The sequence below is a fragment of the Ostrinia furnacalis genome, unplaced genomic scaffold (assembly GCF_004193835.3).
Source record: "Ostrinia furnacalis isolate ACB-3 unplaced genomic scaffold, ASM419383v2 OfSCF6389, whole genome shotgun sequence".
Lineage (NCBI taxonomy): Eukaryota > Metazoa > Arthropoda > Insecta > Lepidoptera > Crambidae > Ostrinia > Ostrinia furnacalis.
In genome coordinates this window covers 154,251-171,114 of record NW_021136628.1, presented here as the reverse complement: position 1 = coordinate 171,114, position 16,864 = coordinate 154,251, and the positions used below count along the sequence as shown (strand labels likewise).

The following is a 16,864-nucleotide window of genomic DNA, read 5'->3' as shown; positions in this document are numbered from 1 at the left end:
TATAAGGCCGCGGCAGATTGACTAGAGGCCCCTGCCACCCGTTAGGTAGCTTTCCGATTCAACCCAGACTGTTCGACAAAAATCCCCCCAAAGAAAGCATTTTCCGCAACCTATACCAGATCTTCGGTCCACTGACTCCTGCCTGCCTACTTTAAATTAGGTCTTCCAGTCTCGATAACTCTCTAATTTTTTTCATGTAAGTAGTAGACTGATACGCATGGAAATTAAGTTTTATACTATCTTACCGAAGTCTAATCTTATTATTTGTCTTCTTTACAGACCACGACGAAGCCGCCAATCATCGTTAGAAAAAGCTTTGCCTTTAATCTCACAAAGCTGTGATCAACTTTGTAGTAGTAGTAGCACATCCAAAACCTCGTCCCCGGAGAAATCCCTTTACAGCCTACCCGAGAGACTTTCCGAGAGCAGTGACAACTTAGATTGTAACGAGACGGAGAAGACATCGAGGCGATGCCGCAGCTGTGAAGGCATTCTGGAGGCGGACGAGCAAATGCACACGCAGCTCTCTTTGCCCACGCCCATAGACGCTGCAACGCAAACAAAAAGAAAAAAGAACTTCATGGACAGATGTGTGAACAAAGTGAGACTGTGCTGATGGTCATAACGACGTGTTCGATACGAAAGCAATCTGCTCGCAGAGTGTGTATGGTCATTGACTGCCTTAATTGGACATTTCGCATATTTATGTGAATCTTATTTTAAAGTACAAAAGTGTGCACAATGTGTAAATATTTTGTGTATGCCAGTTTAATAAGTTAGTTTGAACACAGCAAACAATTGGTAATCTAAAAAGATGTAATCTCATTGAGTGCATGGGAAGATTTTACCATAATGTGACATAATATTGCTACCCTGCCATGTTTCAAGAACATAGCACGAGGTGGCAATGATATTATATGCCAGTTTTGCTATTTTTGTATTATGGCAATCCGCTTAGCATTTGTACACTCTGGCAATAATTGTTTTTATCTCTCTATTTCTTCATTCTCTGTAGAATATTATGTAAAGACTATGGATGTATTTTTTGTTTTATTTAGTTCTTGCCAATGAAGTATTTGTGAAAGCAAAAATTATACAAAATTATAATTTGCCTATGTGATAGCCTAGATCTTTTATTTTAAGACTAATGAAATTTATAATTAAATCCAATCAAAATCCACTTGAAAATCGAAATGTTTCTAGTACCTACATACCTACTTTTATATAATTTATTTCTTATGCACTGTTTATATGAAACTGCCTAGATTATTGAAAATTGTACAAAATTTTATCTTAGATTTATATACCTAGTTTTTTAATTTAGTCATTCATTTTAACAAGTTAACCATAATAACTTTACCCTGTCGAAATTATATATTTATGTACTAGCTCTAACCACAGAATAAATGGTATTAGTAAAACAAAACAATGATTTCTTTTAGTTTTGCACCTACTTAATTAAAGTAAAACTTTTTATGACTTTTCTTATGCTCATCACACTAACATTTTTCCTTTCAGAGGGGGATTCCAAATTGCCTTCTTATTTCTACTTAAAACTCAAAATGGTCAACAGTTTTAATCGAGGCAACAGATATGCGTAGCAGTACAATTTTAACAGGGGATAGATAAAAAAGAAAACAATAACAGTTTAAAGATAATTTTATTAAAATAAAATACAAATACATAAATAACACAGTATTAGAGATTAGGTATTTATTCCGCATATAACAACAAAATTGCAATGGATCCTCTGGTCCGTGAAATCCACTGTATTTATAATGCTAACGTATAATGCTGATGAATGTTGTCTAGTAGACCTTATTTTGAACATAATGTAAATAATTTGCATTGATATTAGTTGCTGAGACTGGAATGGACATTTGTATGAATGAACATGACAGTAGATTCTGTAGAAATTCAAATGCAGACACAATAACATGTTAAAACATTAACAATGCTGATGAAATACTGTATCATCATAAACATCACAAAAAGAAGTAACTCACATTTACTTAGTCTGGTCTCATATTTTATACACATTCACGATAGTGTCACTTAATCATAAAATAACTTCAATGGAGAAAGAGCACTCATCACATCCGATAACCACTTTAGCTGCCATTCCACTGCCACTTCGATCTAAGAAATAAGTCCCACCGCATCTACAGGTATACATGTAGACATCTTCAACAGGATCATAATCCATGTTTTGTATTGGTAAAGTCTCGTAAATTAACAGCTCTGAATGTTCTTGGCATGTCAACTCGGCGTCATATTGCTTCCGACTAACTGGATCCCTTAGAACTGACCAAGCTTTTTGAACCAGCAAAAACAGTTCATCGGAATTGTTCTGGTCACTTTTATCTGGATGCAAGGATAATACTAGTCTTTGATAGCTTCTCTTTAACTCTTCTGCCGATGCTGTTCGCTCACACTCTAATACTTGGTAATAATCCGGGAAATCAGTATTATTTGCCATAATAAAAATAATTTTCAAAAAATTCCATAGACTGTCTGTATTCGTACGCTTACCGTAAGTCTTTTATTTGGCACGAATTACTAGTTCAAGATTTGCGTATTTTATTTTAAAGGAAAAGAACAACTTTTGGCAAGTTTTTCAAGAAGAAAAAGAAAGAATGAATGAGATTGATTGACCCACAGATATGGTGTGGATTGACCTTATCTTATATCTTTTTTTGACACTTGAGATTGACAGTTATTAGGGATGTGTGTGATTCGGAATCCCATGAAAAAAACCGGAATAAACCAATAACTTGTAAACGTATGGACCTGCCTCCCTAGACAAGTTCAAAGTTGCACACAATAAAAGTTCTTTCGAGCATTTTTCGACTGGATTGTGATTGAATGGTTTTATGTAAGTATATTGCTAAGTGTATAGCCTGACCAGGAACATAAAAACCCTGGCATAGAGGCGCGTCAATTGCATTTGATAGTGCAACACTGAGTACAGTCGTACCTGTGTTATGAACATAAAAACCCTCGCCATGTTGCGGAAAACTAATGGCACTAATTTCTTTTAATGGCAACAGTAACTGAAAACTTCATTGACATATTGTCACCTTGCATGTCAGTCTATTGCTGTCAAAGTGTAAACAAACTTTATTTTAAATGTGCGCAATTGGTTTTATGATTTAATTGCTAAAATATTTTTATAGTCGTGAAAGAAAAGTGGTTCACACAGAAATGTTTTAAAGTATTTGTCGAAGAGAAATACTAAGGGTTCGGACAATATTTTCATTGAATAATGTTTTCGACAAAGGTTGTCAAATTGACTGACATGTTTATCATATAGTACAGTCCACTACGAAAATTAGCTGTGGTTTGTTTCAACTACCTATTTTAAATTACACTTCACTTTTTAAGTGTTGAATTTTATGGGATTGGGAAAGAAGTACCGAGTTTGAAGCGTTCATGAGCAGACATTGCAGTTGAATATTCAAGTTCTGAATTTGATTATTGATGAATAATAAAATAAATTCTACTAGCTCGATTGATGGTTTCATTTAATTTATTTAAATCAGGTTACCTATAATAATATTTTTTCGTTAATTTATGAAAATAACAAATTAGCGCGTAATCCTGAATCCTGATACATAAAGTTAGTCTATTAATTTATCGAAATGATATTTTGTTAAATTTATAGTTAGTCTGACTGNAGGTTGACATGAAAAAACGGTCATCCCTCTGCGATATGCACCGGCGCTGTTCAGAACTTGGTCTCGGGATAAAGCCACCAGTCTCCCGAAAGCGTCTTAAAAGTTTCGAAACCCAGGACTGGCTTACGTGGAGCTGACGTGCGACAGCCTGCTGGCTGAGCCCTTCTTGCAATAGTGCAACGATTTGTGCTGCTTCTGTAGGTGTAGAATCCCAGGTAAAGTGTAAAAAAAAGCGGAGATGTGTATCAACGTGTGAAAGCAAAAATCCGAAAACACGTGTTTTTATAGGGGGTAAGTAGGCCGCCGCAACTCGCGACGTATCAAACAGTTGATACATGTTTTTTTTCCTTACTTCTTCACATCAGCCGGGATATCTTTTTAAATACCGGTGTGATTTAAATGAATTTGGTATCAGTTAAAAGGTAAAAGTTTAATCTTTAAAATGGTGCCACTTTTTTTGTTACTAACAAATTCGTTAGTACACAAGATCGCGTGGAAACAACTTCATGTAAGTGATTCCATAGTTTTCCTCGCGAGTGTATTCTATGATTCGATCAAAAAGTGCAATTTGTTTCCATGCTTTATTCGGTCATGGGTGCCTGTGACTTATCTATATTTTACATTGTCTTTCGTATGGAGTTTTGCCCATGAAGCTAAAGATAAAAATGGAGGGCAGAGTTGGAACAAAAACTTGAGTCAAATACCTACTTATATCTATCTCGCTCTCTGCGGCCCTACCTCTCTTTTTAGTGTGAACTGTAGTATTGCTATCTTCTGATTTAAATCTCCTTGTAAATTCTTCGAAATAGCCAATTCACTAACCAAATCAGAAGTTAAACAAATAAATAATTNAAGGTGACATGTCAATGAAGTTTTCAGTTACTGTTGCCATTAAAAGAAATTAGTACCATTAATTTTCCGCAACATGGCGAGGGTTTTTATGTTCCTGGTCAGGCTATAAGTCTGATTTGTCCAACATGTGTTTTATGATGGTCACCCTATTGCAACAATCATAGTCAAATTTTATCAATTGAACGAGTCGCCAATTTGCCTTCGGCATTTCATAGAACAGCGAGCGTTTGTAAACTGACGACGCCGTTTGTAAAATGCGGAATCATACAATTTGCCTGCGACATATCTCACAGATAAAGATAGATGCAGCATGTGAAAAAATTTGTATGAAGCCGAGCGTGCCACTTTTTAAACGTCATTAGTGTCATTTTAGCGAATTTTAGTGATTGCCGCAACGTAAAAATAATCGTATCATCGTACTGCATTCGCAAAGTCATCGAAAGATATCGTGTGACTCGATTCGACAATTAATTAATTCCGATAAAACTGATAATTTGTTAAATACAAAACCAAAAACATCTTTATTTACCTTTTTAAATAAATTAATTCCTACAAATCGTCAAATCTCGTTATTTTTTTTACCCTACCAGCATTTCAAGACAAAAATTGGTCAAGTGCATGAATACATGGATCAGTGTGTGTCTTATTGTTATAAAAGTAAGTACGGTTCCTTGTGATCGGTATGAGTGCACCACATACACGGACCATGGTTTTAGCTCTTAGAGTACATCGCAGGATATGTATTAAAAACAATGCTACTTTATACTTCTTCTACTGCTACTTTATTCTAATTAATTATTTGTTACTTGTGCTGTTAATTACAATTCTCAATCCGTAAATAATTTCTTCTTTCTACAGTGTTCGTACTACTGTCCTCGTAAAATCATCGTATCCGATTGTTGTAATCGGATTACATGAACATCACTCGACCATGTATGTCCATTTGGACATATCGGAATGGCACGCTTTATGACGCTTTGACGAGCAACTTGCTGTATATAATCTAATCCATATCTGTGCACTTAGCAATATACTTACATAAAACCATTAAACTTGTTGGTTTAAAGCTGGATCTCCAACGCGTGATTTGCCCTACACAATCAACAAATGCAAAATTTAACAAAATTGTCTACAAAAAGTATTGAATGTTAACAATCACGTTTTTGTTGATTGTGTAAGGAAAGACACGCGTTGAAAACCCGGCTTAAAAACTGCCTGTGGGTGCACAAAGTGCACATTATAATCCCAAACCAGTTGAAGAGTGCTCGAAAGGCCTTTTTTGTATGGAGTTTTGACGGATTCGATTTTCGATTCTATCTATTCTATGATTAGATCAAAAAGTGCAATTTGTTTCCATGCTTTATTCGGTCATGCATGGGTGCCTGTGACTTATCTATATTTTACATTGTCTTTGGTATGGAGTTTTGCCCTTCTCTATGAAAAAAACAACTGAACAATATTGACCAATGTCGTTCATCAAGCTTCATTAGGCGTTATCAAACAACCAATAGCAAGCCCTCTTCAATGACACTTAGTTGGCAATAGTTTTAAATCAAACAATCAGAACTAACCACAGATTAAGTACAAAAAAAATATAAATAATGTCACTAATGTCAGATGCAGATGCACGATCGGTCGACAAAGTAAGCACAAACAAAATAAAAGGAATCTATCTAATTTTGTCTAATATTAACGCACATTCTGTGTGAAGTAATGTAATTAATTCAAGTAACGTAGATATAGCTAAGTAATTATACTTTTTTATCAGTAATTTTGATACAATTAACTTATCCATTTAGAAAGAAAACATAACCTTAAACAATGCCTACTTGGAATCAAATTCAATCTCAACTACGGAATCCTAATAACCCTGTGGTGTTTTTTGATATCACAGTGGGGACGACAGTGAGTTTAATACTATACTTATAAATTTTACTAAGATTTAAAAATGTAAAATGTAATTAATGTTTTTCTTGTTTTCAGGAAATAGGACGCATGATCTTCGAATTGTTTGCTGATGTAGTGCCAAAAACGAGTGAAAACTTTAGAGAATTTTGCACTGGAGAATACAGGAGGGATGGTGTCCCCCTAGGTTATAAGGGAGCTACATTCCACAGAGTTATTAAAGATTTTATGATCCAAGGGGGTGATTTTGTGAATGTAAGTTTGATAAAACTTTGTTAGAACCTTACAAGTATAATGAGTTGAATACAATATTGTAATAATTGTAATTTAATTTTTAGGGTGATGGTACAGGAGTTATGAGTATCTACGGAGGGAGTACTTTTGCAGATGAAAACTTTGTCCTCAAACATGATTCACCTGGCTTACTTTCTATGGCCAACAGTGGAAAAGATACAAACGGATGTCAGTTCTTCATAACCTGTGCAAAGTGTAACTTTTTAGACAATAAACATGTTGTTTTTGGAAGAGTGATAGATGGACTACTTGTAATGAGAAAGATAGAAAATGTACCAACGGGACCAAATAACAAACCTAAGATACCTGTTACAATATCTCAATGTGGTCAAATGTAAATAAAACAATTTTTCACAGTTTGTGTAATCTATTTTATGTATTAAACAACTTCAGGATAAAATATGCTATTTTCCCAATAAATTATTATTTACAATGTCATCAAGTTATCACAAAAAATACTTTTTTATGTTACGTTAAGTAACAATATCCAATGGTGCTACATTTGGTCTACTTTAAGGTTCATGTCAACTCTTGATTGCATGATTGTTGCTTTGGAGTAGATTTCTTGGCTGCATTGTAGCTGGTCCATACCTTCGGCCAACTTCCCTAATGAAAGCACTCTCCATTTGGCTGGCGACTTGATCGAAGAACAAGTTCGAAAGATGTGAGTGGAATGCAGATTTAAATTCAAATGTTATCTGAAAGTCAACAACACATGACTGCTGTTCCCTCTTCAATCCTGGGCTGAATCTCCATAGTGTTAGCATATGGTGGAAAAGTTTCCCATCTGTACACTCTGCTTTGACTAAATGTGGCTTCATTAATGTAACATTAGATGTGTAACTTTCATTTATAGGTGGAAATCCAACTATTAGGTCTGCTTTTAGGCGGGCAGGGGTTTTCAATAGCACCACAGATTTCTTACACCAGGGTACAAACTGATAATAATTTTCTACATCAGAGACAACTTCAAACATTTGTTCCATTGTATGCCTGAAACAATTGAAAATATTTTTAGTCTAAATAAAACTCACAGGAGTTAAGAATAGTAGTCATCCAACTGCTATTAAAAAATAGTACCAGCTATAATACATTCTGTCTATTAAGCTTTCATTAATATTTCATGTACCTGATCATCCCTAATGAACTGGAATGAACAATTATGTTAATGACTTTAAAGAGTCAAGTTTCATTATCCACAGTCTACACATTAATGAAGTACCTATGTTCTGTATTAATTTCTTCAATTATTTGAAGAATATAGATAAGTTAATGAGTAAGTAAACAAATGTAGGTAAAACAATAAATGGCAAGTTTTATTCATGATTTTTATATCAGTTCATTAGAAAGATTTGGGTATAACTAAGTATATTATTTAAGGCTTGAGGCCCACCACCATAATTGTGGGAGTGGAGGTCTTTTTTCTACATTGAATAGCAAACTGCTAAAGGATCTACTTACCCAACCAGCTGCCTCCCACTATATTGTCTGGTCCTATTCTGTGGTGGGAAGTTAATGAAAGTACGCTTCTGAAAGTTTGGATTGTGACACTGACCCTGGATATCTTCGATTCTATTTACGTAATGACCCTGAAAACTACAGGAAGACATTTTTTTACGCATTATCTTTGATAAAAAATGTTACAATAAAACTTTAATACTGTTCAAAACTTAATAAATAATGGGTTTGTGTTTATTATCATGGTATATTTACCTAAGTAATGCACGTTTTGGAAACAAAAATCTTGGCACAATGAAGCGACTTTTCGATAAAGCCATATTGACTCATCAAATCTTTTTTTGACTTTGCTTGTGGATACAATTCACATGGAAATGGTTGCACACATTTTCAGTTTTGCAAAATAAATTACAGGCAGGAAATTGTCCAATTCACATTTTCACAGTATCGTTTCGCGAATTTTTGCAAAATTTCACGATCATCTGCTGGTTTTTGATTGTCAGTGTCAGTGTCACCTCCAGCTGCTGGCTTTCACAGTGTCACTCATTGGTCGAAATCAGAGATATTATAAATAAAGATGTATCTGAAAATTTATTGCTATTCTGCAACAAAAATGGTGAAGCAATCACGCACGTCGTAACACGTTATAAACATAAATGTCCAACTAACCATCATCAAACCGTTTTGACTATTTAAGTTTTACACATCTCGCAAAAATAAAACATAAAATCACTCATTGTTGCAACTCTACTTTATGATCTTTTGTATGCTCAATCCTTTTTATAATCTCTTTGTCCGTTCCGTAATGACGCCTGTCAGTGTGTTCCTCCCCCCTCTCACCTGTCATAACTGTCACACACACGTCTTGAAAAACACGTGTTGCGGCGTCTGAAAGCGTTAATTTCTGAAAATAATAAATTAAAATGGGAAGAAAGGCAAAGTTTGATGAAACCAAAAAAGTGAAAAAAGGCCCTGGCAGAAAAGCCAAAAAACAGCCGGACCCGGTGTTCAAAAAGAGTCTGCGTAAGTAACACGTGTTTTACTTCAAAATGTATTTCTTGTGAGGTTTTTGGATGTTTTACGAGTATATAATTTTCTCGCAGATTGAAATCTGTCTATGCAATCTATTTTGAGCATCATAACATAGGCGTCAGCATTAAGTCTGTAGGTAGAGGTATCATTTGAATGAAGAGGCTATGATGTTAAGTTAAGCTGATTGAAAGCGGCGAGTGCTAATTTCCTACTCTTGGACAATTAGGTTAAATTTCTGCTTTGAAGAATGTGTCATTCTTGTTATTTTTATTTTTTCACTTTAACTTGTCTTGCCTAAAGATTATTATTGATTAGACATAACCTTCACAATTTTCAGTGGAAGATGAGGATGAGCCCAAAAAACTAAGTCACAGGCAGAAGCAGCGTGCGGCCAGGAGAGTAAAGAAAAGGGCAGAGATAGCAGAAAAGAGGAAGACATTGAAAGAGGCCAAAAAGAATGTTGCCAAACAAAAAGAAGTCACTCTCAGTGATGCAGAAGACAGCTCGGAGGAAGAACATGAAGAAGTACAAGGTGTGTTTAAAAATTATGATTATAATAAATTATTTACTGGTGAATACAATATAATTATGGTTGATTGGTGTCCTATGTGTTAGCACAGTATGTTGTAATGTGTCGCTTAATTTCAGGAATATCAAATATTTGGTATTTTTTTGGTGCAGTTTTTTCTGCAGTCTGTGGACCCATGCCATCTTGTATTTATGTATTAAAATAAACAAACTAGTAAACATTGTATAGAATTTCCAGACTATAATGTGTTCTGAAAAAAAATTTATTCACACATTGAATTTATTGCAGGTTTCACTGATGATAACAAGGAATGGTTGAAGCCAAAACAGAAAGGCAAGGGCAAGCAAGCAGAGGATTCAGACAGTGACAGCGGCCATGATGGAGGTTCGGACGTTGAAGAGGAGAGCGACAGCGACGGAGATGCAAAGGCTCAGTCTGAGAAATATAAGGTACAGTGGGAACAATTGAAGTTTAGGCATAATTTAGAGGTCTTCATGAAATTCTCTGTATTCATTTTAACTGTGGAAACTTTGCTGATTTCTGTCCTATTTTTTTTTGGGATTATTTGTCTGTATATCAAAATTGTTTGTTTGTCTAATATAAATAAATAACTAAAGAATCTTGTTGAAATATTACCATTTTTTGTTTGATACTCAATGGAAAACTAAGCTGCAAGTTTATTTTCACTTTTCTGACTACATTATGCTATATTTTTTTAAATAATTTATTTTTATGATTTCAGGTTGGAACTCTAGACGATCTATTTAATGATTCTGATCAAGAAAATGGAGATGCATCATCAGGAGATGAAGAAGTTTCTTCATCAAGTAAATTAGCTTACAACTCTGATTCTGACGAAGAGAAAAGTGATGAGGATGATGATGATGACAACGAAGACATGCTGCCTATAGAAAAAGCAAATATAAAACTCAAGAAAAGACAAAAGTTGGATAAGCAACTTGCTGATGAAGAAATGCAGTTGAATATTGCAAAGCAAGATGTATTTGCATTCCCTTCAGAAGAGGAATTGTTGAACCCGACTAGCTTACAAGATGTCCATCAACGAATCAAGGATGTTGTGACAGTCTTAGGCGATTTTGGTAGACTTAAGGAAGAGGGACGATCAAGATGTGAATACACTGAGCTTCTTCTCAAAGACTTGTGTATGTACTACAGCTACAATGAGTTTTTAATGGAGGTGCTCATGCAGATATTCCCTGTGCAAGAATTGGTTGAGTTTTTGGAAGCCAGTGAGATTGCAAGGCCAGTGACAATAAGAACAAACAGTCTAAAAACCAGAAGAAGAGATTTAGCTCAAGCTCTCATTAACAGGGGAGTTAATTTGGACCCTGTAGGTAAATGGAGTAAAGTGGGCCTGGTTGTTTACAGTTCCACAGTACCAATTGGTGCCACACCAGAATATTTGGCTGGCCATTATATTTTGCAAGGAGCATCTAGTTTTCTGCCAGTCATGGCATTGGCTCCTCAGGAGAATGAAAGGATTTTGGATATGTGTGCTGCCCCAGGAGGAAAGGCTTCTCATATTGCTGCTATCATGAAAAATACTGGAGCATTGTTTGCTAATGATGCTAATAAAGAAAGAACAAAAGCTGTGGTTGGTAATTTCCACAGACTGGGTGTTGTTAATGCTATTATTTGCAATTACGATGGGAGGGAATTCCCTAATGTTATAAAAGGATTTGACAGGGTCTTGTTGGATGCTCCTTGCACTGGCACTGGAGTTATAGCGAAAGATCCGAGTGTTAAGACGACAAAAGATCAAAAAGACATTCAAAGGTGTTTCAACCTACAAAGACAGCTTCTTTTGGCTGCCATAGACTGCTGTAATGCTAAATCCAGCTCAGGGGGCTATATTGTCTATTCTACTTGTTCAATATTGCCAGAAGAAAATGAATGGGTGGTTAATTACGCACTGAAGAGGAGAAACGTAAAATTGGTTCCAACTGGACTTGACTTTGGCACGGAAGGATTTGTTAAATACAGACATCACAGATTCCATCCATCGCTAAAACTGACTAGACGATTCTATCCACACACTCATAATATGGATGGCTTTTTTGTTGCTAAACTCAAGAAGTTCTCAAATGTTATTGTAAGTTTTTCTTTTTTTATACAAATAGCATATTTTAAAGAATAAAAATTCCATGTTTCATTTCATTATGTCAAATATTTTTGATATATTTTAATGTGTTTTTTAATTTTACAGCCTGAACCAGTGAAAGATGAGGAAGACGAAGAAGTGGAAAATAAAGAAGGTGAAAATACTGAAGAAAATTACGCACAAGTGACAGACGACAGCCAATCAGAAGAGCAAACTCAACCAAACCACAAAAATAAAGGGCCTGTAAAACGAGCTGCTGTATCAAAAGGAAATGAGCCACCGAAGAAGAAAAACAAAAATGTTGGAGAAAAAAGGTGTGTTACATAAAATAAATTAACTAAGGTGTAAATATGTGGCTATATCTCATATCATACGCATTCCATACTACAATGTATGAGGCCATTACTTTTATGGCGGATTTACTTTTCATCCCCACCCCACTGTTTTTTTGACTTGACTTGGCTAATTTCCGCACAGTGTAAAAACGCCTTTAAACATAAAAAAACATGTACTTAATACAGTATTAAACTTGTATGTTTTGTGTTTAGGCTATATTTAGTTATAATAACATAAAATGATCTAGCACTTAAAAGCTGGCTTAGTATTTTATTTCATATAGATATTAATTTCCTGTTATTTTTTATAGTGGTAATTATTATTGTACCTACTTGTTTTTACAAAGCTCCTGCCCTAAGTGATAAATCAGATCTTAGCAAAAAGTGAAATATCTTTAATTATGTGTAACTGTTATTCAAATCTAAGATGGTAATGTGTTTTCATTTTATAGATTGCTACTTTACTGTTTATATCATTTAAAGAACAAAATGTATTAAATTGTAATGCTAAATTTTTATTGTTCTGTTTTAGTGGGACAAATCCAGTGGCAACACCAAGTAACAACATGAAAACAAATAAAAATAAGAAAAAGAACAACAAAAATGTAGCCAAAGCTTCAAATGACCAAGGCGAGACCAATGAAACGAAAAGTGATAATAATACAGGTAAACCCCAACAAGTTAAACACAATGTAAATCAAAATAAACCAATAAATCCTGGCAAGAAAGGTAAAGGCAATAAAAATACAGACAAAAAGGCAAATGGGCCTGAGAAAACTGAACAGAAAGTAGTTCAAAAAACAGTTGTTTCTGAAAAATCTCAAGAAAAACTGAATACTAGTCAAAGTCCTAGCAAAAAGAAGAAGAATAGGAAAAATAAAAACAAAAATAAAAAACAGCAAGACTCAAACAAACCAGAAATAAAAAAAATAAACAACAAAACTGAAGTTCCAGAAAAAGTACAAGTTGAAGTGGCAAAGAAACTGAAGAATAAATTAAAGAAAGGAAAGAAACAAATTGGTAAATTGAATACAAATAAACCAGCGAAACAAGGGAATGTACAAAAGAAAAGATAAATTAATGAGTAGAGAATAATTTATTATGTAATAATATTGTTAGTTTTACTAATAAATATATTTTAATCATACCTATCATCTCCTTTCGTCATTTTACCGATATTTAACAGGCTATGATTTTATGGTTCATACAATAGGTTTTTGCGTAAATGCTTTGCCATGTCTACTGTCGATTATTGTTTTATTGGGATGGAAACGTCAAAAAAGCCTTACTTTTGACCGTTAAAGGGTTTTTAACTACCGTTACTTTTTTACCTACTTCACATGGTTAAAAATAAAAGCCGCATGAAAGAAACATGAAATATTTATTTCGTCTCAAATATTTAAAAGTAGAAAAAACTAAATATTAATATCAATTTCTTATTCAGGTATCATAGTTTCATAAGTAGCTAGATTGGAATCTGAAAAAGACCCAGAGATTCCCTCTGCTTCGCTTACGTACGACTGAAGAGGGACGCTTGCAGTTTCATAGAACTGTCTTTCTGCTTTCATTTCTATCTCTTCTTCACGTCTCTTCTGTCGGTCTTGCACATTCTTCCTGTACTTCTCCAGGTTACTGGCCAAAAACTCTATAGGGTCTGCCGGCTGATGCAAAATTACATTCGACAAACATGTTTTCAGCGCGTCTCCGACCGTCTCTTGCAAATATTTACACTCTTTCACGTACATTGGCTCTGGAGGACAACGCACGTAAAGGCATTCTCTACTATGCACTCGCACCAGGTTCCCAAAACCGTCCAGTTCGTACTTTTCACCTGTGTCCGGGTCTGTATAAATTCGACGACCATTCTCATCGATAAAGTATCGTCCGCGGTGATCATACCTGTATTCAATACCATCTCTTATCTCTCTTAATTTCAGTAACTGTCCCATATGCCCTAATTCGTATTCACTCGCATCGTCGTGTGCCTTGTAAATGCGATGCCCTCTTCTATCAACGTAATATCTTCCACAGTCGTCATAGAAATACACATGTTTCTCATCATCATTTACCTCTACGAGCTCGTTCCTCTCGTTGAGCTGGTAAAGGTTCCCGTCGCTGCGAGAGTATAATTTCCTACCGTATTTATCGACTGTGAATTCGCCAACATCATCAGTAAATACTTCTTTCATGTCTACAGCACTCAATATCGATATAATCGACTTCCCAGTTGGGTCGTCATTATTTAAAGCATTGTCCCAAAGTTTTACCAATCTTTCCACAAGCCTACAACGGTCCTCTTCTGGAAGGTTGTGGTTAAAAATGTGGAGTTCCGTGCTATCCAAGACTTCGTCTTCCTCAAGTACTCTACTTTGTTCCATTTTAAGCGCGTTGAGTGACATTTTTAGATTTTCTAACGACTGTAGTCGTTCCTCCAAATAAATCACCTTATGTTGGAGCGCAAGTACTGCTGACGATTTCTTTTCCTGTAATCGGCTTATGCGGTCTTCTAGCGTTTTAATTTTCTCAACTACTTTGCTTACTTCTAACTCGTGACTTGCGTTGAAGCGTACCATTGAGCTTAACAATTTGCCCTTGCTTTCCATTCGTTCTATTATTTCTGGGGCTTCAGGCAACGAGCTACCGGCCACTTCGTCTATGATTTGCTTCAAAGTCTTCGTGAGGTCGCTCGGCAGTTGTGGCACGTGTAAATGAATGACTTTGCAAAACTGAATGGCTAGGCTGTCGTTGATTCTGTCCAACCAATTTAAAAGCTCGTCGATTTCGTAGTTTAATTTGACGGCATATTCGTAGTTATCTACTTGGATCTTGAAGCAATGCTTCTTATCATGCAGGACGGAGATAACGGTTTCCTTCATGTCGTTCATTATTTCTAGATCAGCCTGCATGATCAGTCGGTCTTGCGTCGGCATGGTGGCTCTTAATTGTTGAATGAAGTTGTTAAAATATGAAAATCTATTGTTCATAGATCTTATCGTGTATTCTAAGGCATTGAGAATGACTTCTCGGGGCGTGTCTTTTATTCTTTTTCTGAAGTCCTCTATGTCTTTCACAGCTTGCAGCCACTGTAGGTGGAAATTGTTGATGATTTCGGCGACTTGGCGGGAGTCGGCGTCCTGTAGCAAGGCTGTGCGGATTTCGAGCAACGATCTGTATATTCCATCAGCATAATCCTTCGACGTCACCAGAATCACGGGACTTTCGAACGACCTTTTTATTTCTTTAGCAATATTGAAGAGGAAAGCGATTGCTTCGTATTTATCCATCGCATTTAAAATAAATGTAACAAAAACTGTAAAAAAATGTACGAAATAAAATTAGACTTGTCAAAATTGTCCGATGAAGTTATAAATGTCATGTCATAAAGGCATTTTTAATTTTTATTTACGGATTACGGGCACAGAATATAGTTAACATTCACGCAGGTTCACTTCAAAAGATCTGCCTAGGGAGGCCTAGGGTCTAGTCATAGGTACCTATACTTAGTAAAAGTTCACTGACGACTTTCGATAAGTGCCTAGATTTATAAATTAGCACCGGTCTACTTTGCACCCGTAGGTCTTAGTTTGTAACTAACGAGTAATTTGTGATTTAATGCCAATGGGCATTCTCTGCCTGGCAGACTAAAAAATTTACGTGGTGCGAAAAGGCGATTTACTTTATTTGGAGGTTTTTTCTTTTTTTACTCAATTTAAGTTAATACAGGCAATCGCTATTAATAGCAATAGAATACGATTTCCATAGGTATTATATTTAATTAGCGATAATGTTCCCCATTCGATTCTGGTACAGTCATATCCTTTTACATGACCTTACTAGTAAGTAAGTATGTATAATTGTGGTATAAACGTCTCTATAAATACTATAGTATATCTACAATACTACGTTACGCTACGTCGCCTTATCTAGGTCGTAAAACATAATACCTAAACCCAACCCGGCAAGACTAACGACCCTATAACATCGGTTTAATTCACGAAAACAGTATCGGCGTAACGTAAAGGTTCGAGTGTTTTCCCATCGCGACCGTTCTGGGGATAAATCAAAGGTCTGGAGCTTTCCCGTCCGGGGCGGCGACCGAGCTCGGGCCCGGTCTTAATGGAAGCCGGCTCGCGCAGCCCCGCGCCCCACTCGGATTCGGAAGCTGGCGGCAGTTTCTCGCGACGCGCCGCCGACACCACACGTCGGACGACACTCCACCACACCATTGTACGTCCTTTTACAGTGCATTCTCAATCTAAAACCAAAATTAGTGCTTGTTTCATTAATGATATCATGTGCGAATACGGAGAAACGGAGGGCGGGCGCGTAGGGCGCGACGCTTTGACCTGGGCGTAGTACGCGGGCGGAGGCTGCGCAGCATCCGCTCGCCATGTTTCACATCTACCCGACGCTCGGGAACGCCGGACCTGACATCCCGGAGGAGATAACTATTTATTAAAACCATCCTAACAAAGGATCCGAAAGCTAGACTTCGCGCCTTTTTTAATTGTATGGTATTTCAGTTGTTGTGTCAAATACCTTGTAAGCGGTTTCAGCTACGCCCTGCGATGCGCCTTTCAAACTGAAACGGGCATTCTCATTTTCCTGAATGGCGAAATATTTTTACTACTTACTTACATTATTATTTTCGCTTTGTGAA

The 16,864-nt window shown here is 36.0% G+C and overlaps 7 protein-coding genes across 13 annotated transcripts in view; 4 read left to right on the top strand and 3 right to left on the bottom strand.

The window, feature by feature from the left end:
• Positions 1-1,328, top strand: part of Sarm (sterile alpha and armadillo motif) — a 77,012-nt gene extending 75,684 nt beyond the window's left edge. For 3 of the 6 annotated variants that reach the window (XM_028317625.1, XM_028317627.1, XM_028317626.1), the window contains one exon: positions 280-1,328. The gene's annotated coding sequence lies outside the window, so the exon portion shown is untranslated. The remainder of the gene's footprint in view (positions 1-279) is intronic. The other 3 variants (XM_028317628.1, XM_028317629.1, XM_028317630.1) reach the window with 1 other exon arrangement.
• A 464-nt stretch (positions 1,329-1,792) lies between these two features.
• On the bottom strand, positions 1,793-2,674 carry LOC114362311 (DPH4 homolog). Its single transcript, XM_028317631.1, has one exon. It carries the CDS (start codon positions 2,477-2,479, stop codon positions 2,060-2,062), a length of 420 nt encoding a protein of 139 aa, XP_028173432.1. The 5' UTR covers positions 2,480-2,674; the 3' UTR covers positions 1,793-2,059.
• A 3,513-nt stretch (positions 2,675-6,187) lies between these two features.
• Positions 6,188-7,200, top strand: LOC114362313 (peptidyl-prolyl cis-trans isomerase H). Its single transcript, XM_028317633.1, has 3 exons — positions 6,188-6,434; positions 6,513-6,689; positions 6,773-7,200. Exons 1-3 carry the CDS (start codon positions 6,351-6,353, stop codon positions 7,064-7,066), a joined length of 555 nt encoding a protein of 184 aa, XP_028173434.1. The 5' UTR covers positions 6,188-6,350; the 3' UTR covers positions 7,067-7,200.
• LOC114362312 (coenzyme Q-binding protein COQ10 homolog A, mitochondrial) lies at positions 7,076-8,703 on the bottom strand. The gene is made up of 3 exons (XM_028317632.1): positions 8,442-8,703; positions 8,190-8,324; positions 7,076-7,721 (listed from the first exon to the last, which is right to left on the bottom strand). The coding sequence occupies exons 1-3, from the start codon at positions 8,504-8,506 to the stop codon at positions 7,253-7,255; spliced, it is 669 nt and encodes a 222-aa protein (XP_028173433.1). The 5' UTR covers positions 8,507-8,703; the 3' UTR covers positions 7,076-7,252.
• A 314-nt stretch (positions 8,704-9,017) lies between these two features.
• On the top strand, positions 9,018-13,351 carry LOC114362315 (25S rRNA (cytosine-C(5))-methyltransferase nop2). Its single transcript, XM_028317635.1, has 6 exons — positions 9,018-9,209; positions 9,556-9,750; positions 10,036-10,196; positions 10,490-11,860; positions 11,975-12,183; positions 12,737-13,351. The coding sequence occupies exons 1-6, from the start codon at positions 9,110-9,112 to the stop codon at positions 13,278-13,280; spliced, it is 2,580 nt and encodes an 859-aa protein (XP_028173436.1). The 5' UTR covers positions 9,018-9,109; the 3' UTR covers positions 13,281-13,351.
• A 289-nt stretch (positions 13,352-13,640) lies between these two features.
• Positions 13,641-15,549, bottom strand: LOC114362309 (uncharacterized). Its single transcript, XM_028317623.1, has one exon. The coding sequence runs from the start codon at positions 15,486-15,488 to the stop codon at positions 13,641-13,643; it is 1,848 nt and encodes a 615-aa protein (XP_028173424.1). The 5' UTR covers positions 15,489-15,549.
• An 835-nt stretch (positions 15,550-16,384) lies between these two features.
• The window catches only part of nemy (cytochrome b561 family member no extended memory), a 96,317-nt gene continuing 95,837 nt past the window's right edge, over positions 16,385-16,864 (top strand). Inside the window, exon 1 of one of the 2 annotated variants that reach the window (XM_028317645.1) lies at positions 16,385-16,431. The gene's annotated coding sequence lies outside the window, so the exon portion shown is untranslated. The remainder of the gene's footprint in view (positions 16,432-16,864) is intronic. The other variant, XM_028317643.1, reaches the window with a different exon arrangement.

Coding starts and splice junctions, on each gene's coding strand:
- LOC114362311 (XM_028317631.1), bottom strand. CDS start 2,479: ATGGCAAATAATACTGATTTCCCGGATTATTACCAAGTATTAGAGTGT.
- LOC114362313 (XM_028317633.1), top strand. CDS start 6,351: ATGCCTACTTGGAATCAAATTCAATCTCAACTACGGAATCCTAATAAC. Junction 6,435..6,512: donor ATATCACAGTGGGGACGACA/GTGAGTTTAATA, acceptor TCTTGTTTTCAG/GAAATAGGACGCATGATCTT. Junction 6,690..6,772: donor AAGGGGGTGATTTTGTGAAT/GTAAGTTTGATA, acceptor TTTAATTTTTAG/GGTGATGGTACAGGAGTTAT.
- LOC114362312 (XM_028317632.1), bottom strand. CDS start 8,506: ATGGCTTTATCGAAAAGTCGCTTCATTGTGCCAAGATTTTTGTTTCCA. Junction 8,325..8,441: donor CCAAAACGTGCATTACTTAG/GTAAATATACCA, acceptor GTCTTCCTGTAG/TTTTCAGGGTCATTACGTAA. Junction 7,722..8,189: donor AGTGGGAGGCAGCTGGTTGG/GTAAGTAGATCC, acceptor CAATTGTTTCAG/GCATACAATGGAACAAATGT.
- LOC114362315 (XM_028317635.1), top strand. CDS start 9,110: ATGGGAAGAAAGGCAAAGTTTGATGAAACCAAAAAAGTGAAAAAAGGC. Junction 10,197..10,489: donor CTCAGTCTGAGAAATATAAG/GTACAGTGGGAA, acceptor TTATGATTTCAG/GTTGGAACTCTAGACGATCT. Junction 12,184..12,736: donor AAAAATGTTGGAGAAAAAAG/GTGTGTTACATA, acceptor GTTCTGTTTTAG/TGGGACAAATCCAGTGGCAA.
- LOC114362309 (XM_028317623.1), bottom strand. CDS start 15,488: ATGGATAAATACGAAGCAATCGCTTTCCTCTTCAATATTGCTAAAGAA.